The 17,967-nt window shown below is 50.0% G+C and overlaps 1 protein-coding gene across 1 annotated transcript in view; it reads right to left on the reverse strand.

Moving 5' to 3' along the window:
* LOC107212204 (carboxyl-terminal PDZ ligand of neuronal nitric oxide synthase protein-like) overlaps nucleotides 1-17,574 on the reverse strand; it is a 29,610-nt gene extending 12,036 nt beyond the window's left edge. Inside the window, exons 1-2 of the mRNA XM_015645216.3 lie at nucleotides 17,418-17,574; nucleotides 13,670-13,741 (exon numbers count right to left, since the gene is read on the reverse strand). Of these exons, the coding sequence (XP_015500702.1) occupies nucleotides 13,670-13,741; nucleotides 17,418-17,522 (177 nt within the window). The 5' untranslated portion in view covers nucleotides 17,523-17,574. The remainder of the gene's footprint in view (nucleotides 1-13,669; nucleotides 13,742-17,417) is intronic.
* Between the last annotated feature and the right edge of the window lie 393 nt (nucleotides 17,575-17,967).

A 17,967-nucleotide genomic window follows, 5' to 3' on the forward strand; every position in this document is an offset into this window, starting at 1 on the left:
TTCCCTTCCCTTCCCTTCCCTTCCCTTCCCTTCCCTTCCCTCTGCAGCGTCTGGTATTATACAAGTCCCATTTTAGGATTTTTTAGGATTTAAAGCCATGATGAATCCAAGTATTTCCAGCTTAGGAATGTAATTAATTTCAAACCAGCTGACCTACACGGGTGAGGACAGGGTGTTATCTCGGCTGCTGTTTGAACTACCCACGCTTGGAGCGCTGCCCTTGGAACTGCTGCTACGGAAAACTCGGGAGGTCTCCCAGCCAGAGGGGCTGAGCCGAGCGCTGCCCTGGAGCTGCGGTGTCCATTCCCACACCTCGGACCGCTGAGGCTGCTCTGCTGTCCAGCCTCTGATCTCCCCTCCAGCATCACATCCCACCTTCCCGGGGTCACTGCCGGCCCCGGCCAGCGCAGCTTCCCCGTGGCTCTGGGTTAGGGCTTCCCTTTGTGGCCCTGGGAAGCGTGAGCGTGCGGGGATGCTGTGAACCCGCTGCCCGCCGGGGACACACGCTGCCGGGCTGCTCGGAATGCGGCCGGGCATAGCCTGAGGCTGTGCTGCAGTAGCTGGGCAACACGGGCACAAAAGCCACGCAGGAAGCAGTGGAGACCAGGAGTGCACCTCCTGCCCAGTGGAAAAATGAGAATTTATGATCCTTGGAAACATAAAACTGCTCATTGGAAAGCAGAAACCGAAAAGGGAGTACAATAGGCAAAGAGAATGCTGGCAACGTACTCAAAGTCTTTTTTTTTTCCTCATTTAAATGAGCTCCTTCCACCATCCAGCACTGTAGAAACTCTCTGTAGAAGCCACAGACCACTCCCCACACACTGAAGGGGCTGAGGTGCTATCATGGCCCTGCTGGGTTTCTGGGAGTCCCTGCAAGGGCAGCAAGGAAACGTGGTCCCAGTCCATCCCAAAGGATCCCTGGCTGACCTTGGGCAGAGGCTGTGAGGACGGAGGATGCTGCCCTGGCCACAGCAGCTGGAGGCTGATCATGTAAGGGGAAGAAAGAGAAAGACCTGCATTTTGTCCAGGGCTCCTTTGACATCTGGGGAATCCAGTTTCAAAGCATTCTGATGGACATAGTAATACAGGCCTTCCTCTTCATCCCCCTTCTCCTTATTTTCAACAGATCTTATCCTTTGGAGGTCCCAGACTACTGAAGTCTCAAACCTTAAGGATAACTCAATCATTCCACCTTAAGGTGACATGGCAAAGGATGTGGCACTCTGTGGAGTTCAGATATTTCTCTGTGCCAGTCAAAAAGATGTGGAGGAAACAGTGTTACACCCACAGCTTGAGTGGGGCTCCTGCAGGTGATGGGAACTGGTGGGAGCCCAGGGCTAGCAGTGGCTCTTTAATTAGTCTTTTCCACCTCAGGAAAACCACAGTGTCCTGGAACAAAGCTTCTTCGCCTGCTTTTAAGAAAGGGTGGGACAAAAGCAGCCTTTTCATTGCCTCCTCCCTGTGGAAGAGATAGTGCAATACTGCTGAGCTCCATCCTGAGAGGCACAAGCAGCCTCACAGCCCAGCACAAGGTGACATCATCTGGCCCTTGGTGCCTCTCTGACAAAAGCACCATTGTGTGTCTGTCACTTCCAGGAGCTCCCTGCTGTCCCCAGGTTTAATAGGGAGCTTTCCCACACACGGCCCTTCAGTCCTTGTCTTGCCAGGGCAGGCCAAACCCAGCTCATGGGGAAGTTGGGTTTTCTTTTCCTCCCTACCTCTATTCACTTTGCAGGAGAAAACAAATTACCTTTTCCATCTGCAGTGCCTTGGATGATTAATTAGCATCAGTAATGAAGTAGTGTCTCGGGACCCCAGCCCAACAGGAGCATGAAAATGTCCCTACCTGAAAAAGCTGCTAGGTTACTGCAGATACAAAGTGCTCATTTCATTAGAAGCAGGTCAGATTCACCTGAAATAACCCCTGAGAAGTGAAACTGCAATTATACACTGCAATATCTTCAAGTAATTCCTTATTTCCCTACAAACATCTGTGTCACAAGGCCCTGCAGAGAAGGGCCTGGTTTAGTGCATGTTTCATATCCTAGCTGCCCTCCAGGCTGGTATGTAGGACAAGAGGCAAGTTAGGAGATTGGATTGCTTTAGACCTTGTCCATCAATGTTCAAACAAAGCTCTGAAGAGCAGGAGCCAGGACTCTGCAGCAAGCTCAGAGCTCCATAAAAAAGCCTCAGACCCCCTGCATAGCTGTGGGAAGGTAATAGAGTATTTTCTCTGTATGTTTCTCACTCACAAAGCAAGGATATTCATTTTCTACTTCATTCATTCAGTTGTTCTGGTTACAGCCAGCCCCTGCCAAGTGACAGCTACCCAGCACCTCACTGGCAGGGCCAGGCCACCAGATACTGCTTGTACAGACAGGAGCAGAAGGCAACTGAGGACTTCTGCTGCCTGCTCCAAAATTCCTGTTGTACTTTCAGTCCCTACCCACCCCTCTCCATGAGCCTGACAGGCCATGGCAGGGGAGATGCTCCTGGCTCATTTGCTGGTATTTTGGCTAGGCTGTGCAGAGGGGGAAAAGAGGAGCCGGTGTCCTCAGAAACAGGAAGGAGAGATGGAACAGGGGTGATTAACAGGGCTGCTTTGCTCTGTCTCTCTGAGTTGGTGTTTATGGCTTGTTTGGAGAGAGAATAGAAAGCCAATTTTGTTCTTCTGTGGCTTTTCAGAGGTGTGTTTGTGATGCTGTTCTTCAGGAGAGCAGAGCCTTGTTCAGCCCACGAGCATTTTGCAGCCATGGGAGCCAGTCCACTGCAGAGTCTTAATTACTGAGGGTCCTGGCAGGGACTCACCAGCATGGTACAGAGATGGGGAGAAAACCTAATCCCACTGCCATGCCAAGGCTCTGACAAAGGCAGGTACTGGGATTTTAGGCCTCTAAATAATGCAAGACTTTGTGTTTATGTAAGGATGCTATTTTAGTGCCGGTAGTCCAAGGGAAGGGGGATGGCAGTCGGAGATGAAGGCAGCCAGAGCAGGCTGGGAGCCATGCTCTGAGTGCAGGGATGGAGAGGGAGTGTCAGTGCTCCTGAGACCTGGGGCAGCCAGGGGAGGTTCAGAGGGAGAGGCAGGGAAGTGCCCACGTGTTCAATCTGATAGCCAAACCAACCCAGCCCCAGCTCCCAAGAGGGCCAGGCATGACTTGCTGGGGTTCTCCATTTCCAGCACTGCTGCTCTGCAGCCTCCTCCTGAAAGCCTCAGTGACTTCAGGGTGCTCAGCATGTCCTCCCAGGGTGGATACCTACCCAAAGGAGAAGGGCAATCTAGTTTGCTGTTGAGAATCTGGAGAAGCTACATCTGCATGACTAACACCTGGTCTGTGTAAATGCTGCAGGGAGGAAACATTCCCTGGCTTCCAGATTATTCCTGGATATCACACCCCATGTGTGACAGAACCTGCATCTCAGGTTCTGTCCTCCAGCTCTGTATCTTGCCATTTCTCCTAGCCACCTAGTAGGGAAATTAGGATTTTCTTTGCATATCCACAGCAGAGTCAGGAAGCTGGACTTGGCACCTTTATCTTTCAGCAAGCAGAATCCAAGCTAGAATGAAGGCTTGATCTCCATTTGCATTCAGAACCAGCACTTGATTACAAACTAGACCAGCATGACAATGGGGGAATGCTGAGTGTGCTGCTGTGTGCAGACCAGGCTTCAGGACTCCTTTGCTAGGTGCAATTCATCTTTGCTCTCCTGCAGGGCAAAGAACTCTTTGTTAGCTCAAGCCCTGGGTGCAGCTGAACCTTTCTACACCTCAGTGCCAGCAACTCCCATGAACAGCCTTGCTACGTATTGGTTTGAGACACTCAGGGACAGAAATAATCTGCTTTATTGCCAGGCAAGGAGACTTTTTCTGTGTAGTTGTTAATTCTATCGATCTCCAGCAGTTCCACTTGAGAAAACATTTCTTACAGAAAACCCAGTGACTTATAGTCGACCTCCAGGCGCCGCACTGAAAGGATGTGTTTGCATCTGTGAGCAGCAACAGTGCAGCAATTCCAGCCAGGAACAGGCCATTGAGCTTGGAGGGGGTCAGCAGCACAGGGCCACAGGGCTGTGTGTCAGGTCTGTTGCTAAAGGCTTGGCATGCAGTACTGACAGATCCTGCTTCCTTAGGAAAATCAGCAGTCGGGCCCAATGCTCAGATGCAACTCCTAGGAGAGCTCCCAATTCCTAATTCACACAGACATCAGAATCTCGGTGGCACAAATGTCTTTTGCAATCTGCCCACAAACTCTTGGGAATGAGCATTCCTGGAGCAGAAGTGAAGACAGAAGGGAGCTCACCCCTCTCCTGCCAGGCTGGCCTGAGCATTACCCAGATGTGCAGCCCTGAGCAGAGCCAGGCACAGCTCCCACACTGCTTCTCTCCAAGGAATTATTGCTTAGGAATTATTAGTGCTAATAAAACTGCAGTTCCTAAATTTAAAGGAAGGTTCTCCTCAAATTGTCCATGAAACTTCACTAAAATTTGGAAACAAGACTGCTACTGTAAGAGAAAGAAAATTCAAGTCTAATTGTGTCATTTCCAAAACTCCAGAATATTAAGCAGTTCAAGGACTCTATTAGCCTCAGGGGAGCTACTGAGATTAGTGAATCATGATGAGAAAAAAGCCTTGATTTAGATATGGAAATTATGGAAAAAGAGGGTTTTATGCTCTCAGTATTTATTGTCACTGAGGTCTTGTCACCAAAACTGTACCAGAACATCACAGGCTCTTCTCTCTCCCCAGTGTTGTTCCCAGTGTCCCTGGGCTTGCAGTGGTGTCAGCAGGAGGTGTGAGGCTGTGGACAACAATGCTGCTCACACACAGGTCAGTGATTAACCCCAAACAGAGTCCCCTGCCCCAGCTCCTGCCACCAGCTGGGATTCAAGGAAACGAGACAAGCAGGAGCCCAGCATTGCCCTGGGGGGCAGCAACATGAAAATAGGAAAATGTGCCTGAGATGGAAGTTTATGCCCTGTAATCATTAACAGCAGGAGCACAGGCTGCAGCAGGACTGAGCAGGTCCATGGTGCTGGGGATCACTGAACCTTTAGTGCTCCAATGAGCCATGTGTGGCTCTGCAGCAGGTAAAGGACACTCCACAGGTGGCAGGTGGCATTTGAGCTTGAAGAGCACCCATGTGCCTTACACCCTCCTGAAGCAGCTGTGGCTGCCTCATCCTCCACCACACTGCCTCTGGCTTCAACATGTCCCTCTGCTCTTCTTCATCTGACACAAATAATTTGATTTTAGTAAGAGAAGCCTGGAGCTCAGAGGGTTTGGTGGGATTCCAGGGAGTACATTGGACCTGGCTGTGCAGGGAGCAGGGTGATTTGGGACCCTGGCCTGGGATACTCCCTCAGTGCACAGGGCCACATCCTGCCCCCCAGCAGATCTGCCCAGGCAGGATCTCTGCAGGAGCAGTGACAGAAGGATGGAGGAAGTGGAAGTGACTCAGGTGTCCTGAAAGCTGTCAGACGGCTGCCAATTAGTCCAAGTAACCCATCTGGTCCAGGGAAAGGACATTTAAATAATGTCTAATCACTGCTGCAGGAAAGAAAGAAAGAAAGAAAACCATTCCATAATGCCTTTAAAAAAATCCCTGCTCCCTCATCAAAGCATCCTTCCTTCCAGGGACCCAGTCAAGACTTTTATGCTATAGATTTATCACACTGTTATTTGGTCAAAACATGAAGTATCTTGTCAAAGTACTATGTAAAGTAGCACAGATTCTGTCTGCCTTCAGGCCTCATTTACTACAGAGCAAAAGCAGATTGAAGAAAGCAAGCATAGAACAAAGCTATTGTTAGCAAATCTTATTTTACTGGGCTGAATTTGTCTTTGTGGTCACAGTCCCTCAGGGTCCCCCTCCTCAGAACACTGATCAATGAACTACAAAGGGCCCTTGCATGTGACAAAATCAAGACAACATCGACAGGGGCACCCACTGCTGTGCACTGGGTCTGGCCTTCCCCCTGTGTCCAGCACAGACCCAGCCTGAGAACCAGAGACTCAGACAAAGCATGAGGATTACACTTTAGCCACAGGCTGATGTTTTTTCAGGTTTTTCTCTGCACAGAGAGAGACATGGGACAGATTTAAGTGTTTGTATCTCCATGGTTTATTCTGTTTTGCTCCTGAAACACATCAGCCTGCTCTGGTGGAAATCCACCCCTGCACTTGTTTGGCTGCACAAGGAGGGTCTCTGCTGCACCCCACGGGCAGCCCCAGCTCTGTGCCCTTGCAGTTGTCACTCAGATTTAGGCAGCTCCTTGTGACCAATCCAATGTTCTCTCTACACTCTGGTTACCTTCTCAATTACATTTTTTCAGGCACCAACAAAGAAGCAGCTTTGAGTAGTGGCTGAGTGTTCTTCACCAGAATGTAATTTGAAAGCCATTATATTTCATCTCTGTAATAGTCTACAACCAGTAACATAATTGGTGAAAAAGTCTCTTTATTTCAAACTAGATAAAAGCTTTGCAGAGATCTCATACGGTGATATTTTAGCTAGTAAAATTAAATGCTTCAGTAATATAATGATAATACTGTTAAAGCCACTTTATTTTACAATTAAAAGGTACCTGCTTCATTGCCAAGATTCAGCATCAGACAAAAAGCTCTGTCTTATTCTATTTAGCACTAACATTTAAATTTAGCTTTTATCCATTTAAATGCTGCTTTTATTAGCCTTCAACTAAACTCCAATCCACCATGACTCTTATGCAAAACAGAATTAATGTGCCTGACTGGTTCCACCCCCTCGCTGGAGAAGCAATGGAGTTCTGAGGGCTCTGGGGAAGGCACTAAAGGTCGCTGTTGCCTGGAGATGACACATTTCACTGACTGATCCCTCCACCCATCTGTTATCAACCCTGCACCGTGCACTCTGAGCAGGGTGGAAGAAGTGAAGCATCTCTAGTCACCGGCCACTCCTCAAAAACTGGGTCATAGCACGTGGCTGCTGAAAAAGCTCTCGGCTGTCTTCTGGCACAGTGGCCTGTATCCACAGCTTGACCAGTCCCCACTCGTTTCAGCTCAGAGGTTAAGTGACAGAAGGTAACTAATTATTCTGTGGCAGGAAGTCCAGAGGTGATTTAGGGTTGGAGATGAGCAGGGTGGAAATCTGCAGGAGTTTCTAAGTCAGTGGGGCAGCTCCAATGCATGGTGAGACCCCCCTAAGCAGTGAGCAGAAGGTTGGATTCTTGTGTAATCTCAGAGGTGTTTTTTCCTCTCCTCCCACTCAAGACACACAAGCAGAGCAGTCAGTTCTCCACTACAGTCACACAATGCTGCCTAGAAACACTGTGCATGATGCCACTGCAGAAACAGCTCATTAAGAGCTTCTTCCCTTTGTTTTAGGATAATACCAACAGCAGAAAATGGGTGAAACAAGCTTGGGTTTGTCTGAGACAAGGCAGACTCAATTATTCTAGAAAACCAGCTTCCACATTTTAAATTCATCTTTTGTAAGGCTGGGAAAGCAGCATGTGCGTGAGCACACCAGAGGCTGCCAAGGTGACTGTGGACCATAGGACACATGCAGAGAGGCCTAAGGAGCTGTACCTGCATCACCCACCCTTCCCAACCCAGCCTTTCCCTTCCTGGGCCTTCAAGGCAAGGGATCTCAGGGACATCTCACCTGGTGTTTTGGCTAATTGGTGCTGCAGGGCAGACTGGGAAGGGGGAATGGCAGGGCAGGAAGCCCTGCCTGGAGGTGGGATGGGAGCAGGGTGAGGAGCAGTGCCTGGGAGGTTGCAGCTCCTGCAGTCCCAAGCTGAAGCCACTTGTTTTTCCTGGGGAAATGGATTCTTGCCAGACATTCTGCCAGAGGGCTCACCTCCTTCAGCATCCTGTGCTGCACCCAGGTAGGACCCATAGGGTGTCTGTCATCCCTTAAGGTAAGGTGGCATCACTGTCACCCTTTATCTTCCTGAAGACCAGGAAACAGTGAGTGGGAACCAAACCTGGGGGCTATTTGCAATGTGGAGCAGTAAAATGCTTTTCAGTAGAGCTGTGCATTGAACACGGTCGTTTTGGTACTGCCTGCCCTGGGCAGGTAAGAGTTTCCTGGCAAGGCTCAGAGACCCTCAGAGCACATGGTGGGACTCCTGCCTCCTGGGAAGCCCAGCCTGATCCCCATCCCTGTGCAGGAGATTCTGCTATAGATGCAACAAACAGAGGAAAACAAACTAATGAGGCATTAGGGCTAAACTTAGCTGCAATTAACATTTAATTGCTATCCTGAAAACACTTGCTGTATTTTGCCAGGGCCTGGAAAGGTAAACCCAATTAGCTTAATCTTGTGTGGTAGGAACCTTAAACTGGTTCAGATGCCTGGTCTCATGGATGGGACCCTGAGGCTAACTGGTGTTGCTGGGACCTGGAGCTGAGCAGCCCTGTGGGATGATCACGTAGTGCCTGTGTGAAGCTGCAGGAGCCTTTCTTAGACCTCTGCTTTGGAGAAGAATCAGAACTGACACCAGACATTGTGCAGAAGGTGCCAGAACAAGTTTGTACATGCTTGTGTATATTGGTTTGGCTGCCTATAACCACAGCTCTCTCCTGGGGGCCATAGGCTGTGTCTAACACTTAGCAGGGTAAACATGGTTTTATATAAGATATCCTAGAAAATGATGCTCTCTTGGAGCATACTCTGGGGTGAATACAGTGTCTTCCTAGTGTGGGGGAGAAGGAGGAAGAGATGCCTGTGTTTCATACTCTAACCTTGTCAGAACTGTCATCTGTTTCTCCTGCACCTTCCTGTAAATGAAAGGAAGGTGCATGGTGTTCTGAGAACTAAAGAAAGGTCCACCCCAGCAGTCTGAGGCTGCTGAAATATTTTAAGATACTAGGATTGTTGTCTGTCACAGCCCAGGGCTATCATTAGCTGAGCATTTGGATGCTCTTCCAAAGAGGCTGAAAGGGAAAACCCTCCAGGAACTGCAGCAGAACAAACTCCCACCCAACAACAACAGCCTCTGGCATGCAGCTACAGAGGTCTGTACCCCAGGGCAAGTGCTCCAGCAGTTTGCACTCCCACGTTTGAGTCTGTGCCTCAGCTACAGCTGACCAAATATCTTCATTATACAGTGAAAGGCTGCAGAGACTAACCAAGCAACCCATCAGCTGGGAGTTCAGCTTCTCTCTTTTATTAGTTCTGATCACAACTCCAGCTCAGATTAATGTGAAGCTGGCAGGAAAACATAGCTCTGAGCTTAATAACCCAGGAAGGGCTTATAGGCAGAATATGTCAGAGGAATCCATGCAGTAGTTTTCTAGGTGAACTGTAGTGAGAAAGCTGCCTGCCTGGGAAAACTGAGGGGACTGTGTTGTAGAACAATCTCATGGACGAGCCCATGAAACATCTCTACCTCTGAAACCATCACACAGTAATAAATTAAACTGAGAGGGCTGAAGGCAGTCTCCCTGCCCTCTGCCAGCTGTCCACCTGGTTTCCTCTCCTTCTGTAGGAAGAGCAGATAAATCACACCCGGATTTGCTCCTGAACTGCTGGAATTTACAGCCTGGCAGGGCTTTAAGTGCAAGGTGCTGTGTGAGCCAGCCCAGCTCTGGGACTGGGAGCTCTGGTGTGCAGAGGCAGGTTCTCTGCAGCTGTCCCTGTGCCTCTGCTTCACAAATTTGCAACTTACTCATCCTGATTTAAATTGCTGTCATGTCACACTTCAACACTACCAGTTGATACTTGGCAGTCAGTCTGACTTATGGTGTGGCTGGATTGCAGTTCCTCACCCGAATACTGTATGGGGAAACTGCAAAGTGCTGAGGCTCTGCTCAAAGATACAGCACAAATGATCAGGATAAGAGGGAGGCTGAAGTGAGAACCCAGTTCTCATTCCAAGGAGAGCTCAGGCACTTCTCATGTATCCTGCGCAAGATTTATAAATGTTTCTGTTTCTCTGGCACACTGGCCTCTGGGGAAAAAGGCTTTTCAATTAAATTAAGCCCAAGAAATGTGGAGGTAACAGAAGACACATTACTCTGGATGCCTGCCTCCTGTTTGCTCATCCTGGTGTTTGGATGGGCACAAACCCAGTTGGCTGTTCCCTTATGGAATGATTGAATAATCGAACATCTGGCTCCTTTCTGAGTGTCAATACCTGCTTAGGTCCAAGCTAAACCTTCCAAACAGAACTGAAATTTGTAGGCTTCAGAGATTCTTAAGTGCAAATTCCAGGGAAACTGATTCTGTGCCTTAAAGGTAGATAAACCAAGTGTCTTGGAGAATTGCTGGCAGCAGGCTGTCTGTGGGGATGACAGGCTTTGTCACTTAGCCCTGCTGTGCCCTTGTAACTCACCACTCAAAACAGCAGCATGTCACTAGGCCTGCTCAGCTGGCTGGGAGGTGCTGGACTCAGGGTAGATAGAGGTGCTCTGGGAAGGGAAGAGCTGACTTTCTGCTCTGGTCAGTGCTGGCTCTGGGGAATACATGCAGGATGTGTGGTGATGTTAACGCTGCACTTGAAGCCATCCATTCCCCGGTCTCCCAGGCTAACATTTTCCAAGCAACCTCAGCAGCTTCAAGGAAGTGCTTTGTGCTTTACAAAACCCATCTTCACATTAGCTACCGCTTGAATTGTGAGGAGGAAAGATCTTGATTTGTACACAGACTCCCTGGAGTGCTGTGAAGGCTCCAATACCTGCAGGGGGATGTGCTCCAGCAGAAAGGCAGCTCCACCAGAACGCTGACAGAGCACGGGAGCTGCCAGACACCCAGACCTGGATGGCCTCGGGCAGCTGCAGGCAGCAGATGCTGCTCCCTGGGAGGTGGGGGAACACCTGCCCGGGGTGCTTGGAGCTGTGTGATGAATTGGACTTTCCTAAGCAGGCCCTTGCTGTGCTTGTCAGGGTACAGAGTATTTATCCAAGCTGCAAACTCATTTCATCACCTTCCCTGCCAGGGCAAGAGGTAGAGGGATTAGCTTGAACTCTGATCATATAATAACAACATGGCAGCTGTAGGCAGCTAATAATCCACTGGGAGGATTAGCAAACTTACAGTTGTCTAGCTCGGCATAATGGAAAGCTAAGAACAGCAGCTTCCCTGTTCTACCTACTGCATTTGCATTCTCTCCAGTGGAAGCATAGAACATGATGAGACAAGGCTTTCCAGTCTGTTATGAAATGGGATCTAATGTGTGACTAATGGAGTATTGCTAGCAATTCTACAAGCATCCATTCAGCCCAGAATATGGATTTAAGCTTTACTAAGAGACTGCACCTCAAATACCTACTGCTGAAGAGCAGGTCACATTTTTAGCAGGCTAATGCTAAAAGTTGTTATTTGAGGCTCCCTGGGAGTAATGTCCTGAAGTCTGCAGGCAGACTGCTCTGCTTATGCATGGAGAATCCCACGGATCCAGAATCCCTGCTATGATTCATGTGTAACTGGTAAAAGAGCCCAGTACATAACACAGACCATGCCAAGGAGCAGACTCGTCACCTGCTGTTGCTGCTTTCCTTATGAGCCTCTCAGGACATTTGGAGTCCTCGGTAGCTGAAGACTTTTCCCCCAAGGCAGTTTTGGCGCTTGTATCAATTTACTGATGAGTAACCAGAGTAACCAGCTCTGACAGAGCCTGGAAAAGAGAGCTGTGACTCCTCATCCTCCTCCCTGCTCGCTCTGGAGTGGCAGAAGCAGTGAGTAAGAGCCCTCCTGAGCCGTGGGCCGGCTGCATCAGTGCCAGGATGGCTCCCACCTCCTCCCATGGCACAGGGAGCAGCACGGGGACTGCTGTGCTGGGGCTTGTACTGCAGGACTTTTCTCTTCTGCTCCAGTGGAGAATTCCAGTGGAACACTGGAGTGCACAAAGGATGAAAGCTTCACCACGACATGCCCCTGCCAACACTTGGCAGGGATGTGGGACCTTACTCACTCTTGCACTGCAGAAACAGGCACTACCACTCACAATAACATAGGAGTAAAATACTAATTTCCCCCAAGAGCTTCTTCCACTGTTTCCTCCCAGTTGTAACTGGTGCTGCTGAGAGTCCATGGGAAAAAACTCTAGTACAGACAAGGCCTCTGCATGCAAATGAACGCTACATAAATAAGCCCCATCTTCCCTCAGTTCCTAGGTTGGGTACTCTGTGCACTAGAATTCTCTTCAAAGACCTCCCAGTTCATTCTTTATGCTCTAATTAAGGATCAGTGCCAATTAACTATCTTCAATAGAGGAGCATCTTCCGCTCAGCAGCCAGGAAGTGTCTGAATAAGATCCTGCTGTACAATGTGCACATGAAAAGGGAAGCCCTCCCTTTTTGGAATAGGCTTCCAAGATTAAAAACTCAGTATAGATTACTGGATGCCTACTTAAAAAATCCTGTGTGACAAGATGAAGTGACAGCACCCAGGAATGCAGAATGGGTTTTTCACATGTTTCTTGTGGTCCTCAAGCATGCTATTGCATTGCCAAAGCTCTGAGCTAGGTACCACTGTGGCAAAAGCAGGTGTGACACTTTATTTTAAGTGGTATTAAAATACTGTTTGCTTTTTCTTACAGGGGTGTCAGAGATCAGCAGAAGTGCAGTGTCAAATCTGATGATAAATATTGATTCAGATGAAAAATTGCCAATAATTATGCCACCACCTAAGCTGCCCTGGTAGTCTTCACCTATTGCTTTTACTTCCTACAGATATTCACCTGTTCCATAAATAACCAGGCAATTTAGACTGCTGCTGCACTGTGTTCTGAGCAAGAGCTGTGCTAATAGTCTGAGCAGGCAAAGGGAGGGAATGTCATTTCTAAGCTTGGCTGGAGATGAATACATCAGCTCCCCAGCCAGTTACAGGCTAAGTTTAAAAAGCACTATTCTAAAGGAAAATTAGATGGTTAAACACTGTGGGGGAAGGGGGGGAAATAGGATAATCCCTTCAAAGCTTTAAATGGAAGATTCTCAAACTTGCTTCAGCTGATGTGAGACATATGAAGAGCCTCAGAATTAAGACCCCTGCAAAACTTCAGCCAGACACAACAGCTGCACTGCCTTTTGGGGGAGATGCACTTGAACTGGTTATACTCAAAGCAGATGTAAGCCACCCAACCCTGCTAATCACAGCTAAATCTGGGGACCATTCACAGGCTGCTCTGCAGAATAAAGGGGCAGAGCAGGAAGAGAGCAGGCTTGGTGATGAGAAACAGGAACTGTAAAACTGTATTGGAGCATGGGGAAAGCAGCAAATTATTCTAGGAGCAGCAGAATCCACAGTCTAGTCAGATGAGATTTACATCAATCATACCTGTCAGAACACTGATATTTCAATATAGAACACAATATACTTGGAACTGTCAATGAACTCAAGTGCTTTTGTGGAGCATATTGTGTCCAGCTTATTTTTCATGCACACAAAATTCCAAACAGGCTAAATAAATCTCTTAGGTTCAAGGAAAAGCCCAGTGGCTGCTCAGCACAGGAGAGGGGGTTGCATTTGGGCTTTGACAACTGATCCCTTTGCAAAGAGCATGGGCCTATGCTAAGATGCCTCGGGAATTTCTGGAGAAGCTTGTTGCAAACCTGATTGGGTTGAGATTTGAGCTCCAGATAGGAAGGGCTGGAGGGAATGTAGAACAGTAGATTGCAACCAAGTCACTCCAGGGAGTGTAACCTTCAACTCAGTGTGGGGCTCAGCTCTTCTGAACTTACCCGGATCCTTCTCATGGCTGCCACAATCTCCACGCGGCTGTTGGGCCTGGGGACATCCAAGCTGCCGATGTACTGAAAGACACAACAGTGAGATGTCTGTGCAGTAATGCACAAGTTCATGGTGTGGGCTTCTTCAAAACAGACAGCATTCCTCATTTATTTAGTCCCTCCTTGCTTGGAGAACCCTTTGACCCAGGACAGGATAGGAATATCTGTTATAGATAATGTTATCAAGTTGGGGATTTCTGAGGTTGGGTGTGAGGCTCTGACCTCATTCAGGTTCTGGATGTGCCTTTACCAGCGCTTTGCAGGGCGATGTCTACTGCTAATTGAGTCATGATCCCATGTGTCTGAAACTGGGACTCTCTATCCTTTGTTCCTCCTTACTACACCTGCTCAAAACTAAAAGCACACAAGAGCTGTAAAGCTGCCAGGATGTGCAACAAACACCTTTCCTGGGAAAGCCTTGTGATTCTAGCTTAAGTTTTCAGTCTGGACCACCCAGACCTCTGCATACTGCTGTGCCTGCTTGGTTGGACCAGCTCAGCTGTCTGCAGAATCCTGGTAAACCCACCCAAATCTGTGTCCTACAACCCTGCTTAGGGGAGCTGCAGTCCTAACCACAGGATTGAGTGTCTGCATTCCAGTGTCTGTGCCAGTGATATTAGCAGGGTCTCTTACTGGGGTCTGAGACACGGCAGATGGCAGGTTCCTATCACCTCCACCTCTCCCCCTGCACCACAGCTACAGCCTCCTGGAGCTGCCTGTTCTCCTGAACAGCATGGCAGCACACTGCACACGTTCCACAGGTTATCACGGAACAGCCAAGGGCAGCTTCCTGCTGCTGGCATTTCTCCCTCCTGTGCTGCCTGTACTCTCCCCTCGTGTGCCAAAGCAGAACCTGCTCGTGCACCTGTTGGCAGGAGGCAGCAGCTGCTGCCCGGTGGCACCAGGGACGGCACACGTGGCACAGCTGACAGGAGTGCCCTGCACTGCCCAGGGGAGGAGGCACAAAGCTGCCAGCTCAGCCTTGGCAATGAGGAAAACGCGCTGTCCTGGACAGTCACATCGTGTGGGGAGCAAAGGCTGCTGACGCTGTAAGGTGCTGTGGCTCAGCTCTGAGGGAAGACCTGCACACCCAGGGCATGCTAGAGAGGACAGGGAGAATGTCACTGAGTGAGAGGGAGGTGACAGAATGTGCTGGGAGCGGCCCTGGCAGCTGAGGACAGGGACTGGATTTGGTGCTGGTGGGGTCCATCAGCTCTCTCAGGGTAACACAGCCCAGCTCTGCTGTTAGTGGTGGGGACTGAGGGCAGTTCACAGAGTTTAGTGACCCTCCCAGGAACATTTGGTTCATGAATTGTGTCTGGATTTTAGTGTATGGTTACAAAATTTTGGTTTTTTGGAAATTGTTCCCTTGTGGAGAGGAAAAGGAGCAACTAATCAGGAGGCCCCTGCAAATATTCAGAGTGATATTATATATATGAATGGAGACAAAATAATTCCCCAGAATAGCCCCATAGCTATTGCTGTTACTAACACAGTTCTGGATTTATTTCTCCACTGTACTACTTGCAGATTGCAATGGGTTTTATCTTGTAAAATGTCTGCTTAAAAAGGCTTTCAGAGATGAGCTCTCCTGGCTCAGTATTTACTGCTTTTTCTCCTGCCTTGAAATAAACACCACAAGCAATCTGAAAGGTCATCTGGCTTTGCTACTGCTTCTGTAAATGCCTTTGCAAAATGGCATTTTTAAGAGCAGTTAAGTTCATCTATAGCCTTTGGTAAACCACAGGGGAGCCAAGCTCAGAGCACGAGAGCTTGAGGGCAGCAGGGAGGAGAGCAGCAGAGCCAGGGCTTCCCTCGGGCTGCTGGGGAGGGCAGAGCTGTATTTCAGTGCTCTGTGGCCTCTTTGGTGTGCAGATCTCCTTCCCTGCCCCACTGGCCGTCAGGGCAGTCACTGCTAATCCAGATGAGCTCCTTGCAGCTGGCTGGCCTTTTGTCTGCCAGCAGCAGAGCTGCAGTGGGGAGCCAGCCATGCTCCTAATGACAAATTTATTGGGGCAACAGGACAGCTGGGAGTGTGAGCTAGAGGAGATTCTTTCAAACTCTGGCTGCAGAGTTTTGGTACCTGTGCTCCCACACAGTGCCATGAAACTCATGAAACAGCACACAAAGCTCTGCCCAAACCAGCAGCTCCCAGCACTGACCTCCTGAAGATTATAGGGGAAGGAAGGCAGTTTGGAATGTGGAGATTAGAGAGTGAGTGTGGTCAGTAAGATTGCCTGGTGTGAGACACCTGCAGCCAGCTGCAGCCTTGTCATTGTCAGCGTTGCAGCTGACTGATGTGCCCACAATGAGCAGCATAATTGGAAGAGACAGACTGTAAAGCAGAACTGAGCAGGCATGTTACTAAGGTAATGCAAACCCCATCCCAGACCCACACATCCTAACAGGGTGTTATCCACTCACTAGCTCTGGATGCCTGGAGCTGTCAATCTGAAAAGCCAGTTTCACTCAGTTAAAGGTACAGTTGCTTCTCATCTTTTAGAAACCAAATTAAGAATTTTTCTTCTCCTCTGCACAGTCTGCAGCAGAGCAAATGTTAATTTAAATAGAGAAATCACAGATTAAATGTTTTCTTCCCTAAGGAAGATAGATTTTTAAAATACATGATTAGCTGTCTATTCAGATTCATCCTGTATCCTGCTTAAATCTTACAGCTCTTTCAGCAGGAAAACCAAGAGGCACAAAATCCGTATTTCAAAGCTTTATTGGAATGTATATGCCCCTTCTTTCCAGCTCAGGAGACAGCAGGCGTGAATTCCATTTCTAATCTGTGTTAGGCCACCTGCAAAGAGGGGAAGGGAGCCTGTGAGTTGCTCCAGCAAAATGCAATTCTTCTTGTCAGCTGAATTATAAACCCATTCCCCATGCTGTCTACAGCGTGCCAATTCCAATGGAGTCACTTTCTGAGAGTGCTGCTGTGCTGCCAGGCTGTTCTTCATGATCAATATGGGATTTCTGACAATATCAGTATTTCTTTCTGATGCCTGAAGGCTGCAGACCTTGTCTGTCCAGCTTTTCATGCAGGGAAAGGGTCAGCTGGAGTCAGGCACTATTATTTGAGCAGCACATAGCAGTCTGCCGGTTTCCAGGGGAATAGGGAGCTGTCACCCCGACGTGGCAGGACAGGGCAGCCCGGTGGGGGACAGGACAGGCACTGGATCAGGCAGGGATGAGCACCTGGAACAGCATCCACGGTGCTGTCAAGAGGGGTCATTCCAGAGCAGTTCCCAAATGAAGCTCACAAGGCAGCGTGTAAGGATTACACAGCTGCAAAAATACTCGGAAAAGAGCAAGAACCTGTTTGATTGTGCTAATTAAATGTAAGGCTTTCATAATTGATTGCTGTTTTCTTTAGACTCCCTCAGCGTGGCCCAGGGGCACTTCCAGAGCTGAAGAATAACCGTGGCAGGGCTGGGGAGGCCCGGCGAGCCCGGCCACGGGCCCGCGGCCAGCGGGTGCCACACCGGTGGCTGCCGGACAGCACCGGAGCCCAGCCCGCGGGGACCCCGAGCCCGCAGAGACCCCGGGGCCCTCTCTGCAACAGCCAAGGAGGGGGAACCTCCCGGGGGTTCGCTGCCAAGGCCCCGGAGCGCGGGGGCCGCGGGGCTGCGACAGGCGGGGGGCACCGGCTGCGCCCCCCGGCCCAGGGGCTGCGGAGCGGAGCACGCCCGGGGCTCACCTTGGCCTGGAAGTGGATGCCGTGCTGAAAGGCCTCCTCGTTGTGCAGCGGGACGCGGGAGTCGCAGCCATCGTCCACCAGGTTGTACCGGTTCTTCACCGGCATGGCGGCGGGCGGGCGGCCGCCTCAGCCCGCGGCCCCGCCGGGCATCGCGGCCGGCAGCGCCCGCCCCGCGGAGCCCCCGGCGCCGTGCAGGGCTGCGGGCACCCGAGCCCGGCCGCGTTTTGAATGAGCGTCCGCGGGAGCGAGCGGGGCCCCGGCCCCGCCGCGGCGCCATTGGCCCGAAGTTCCCTCATGTGATGCGGGGGGCGGTGGGAGCCGCCCGGCCCTGCCCGGCCGCCCCGCCCCGGCCCCGCCGCGGAGCCACCGCCGGCACCGGCCGGGGCGTGAGGGATGCTCCGCTGGACGGACAGAAGATGATGAGGGGCCTGGAGCATCTCGCTTGTGGGGGGGACGCTGCGGGAGCTGGGCCTGGTTAGTCTGGAGAAGACTGAGAGGAGATCTCATCAATCCGTGCAAATATCTCCAAGGGCTGTCCTGAATGAGTGGA

Source organism: Parus major, chromosome 17 (assembly GCF_001522545.3).
Source record: "Parus major isolate Abel chromosome 17, Parus_major1.1, whole genome shotgun sequence".
NCBI lineage: Eukaryota > Metazoa > Chordata > Aves > Passeriformes > Paridae > Parus > Parus major.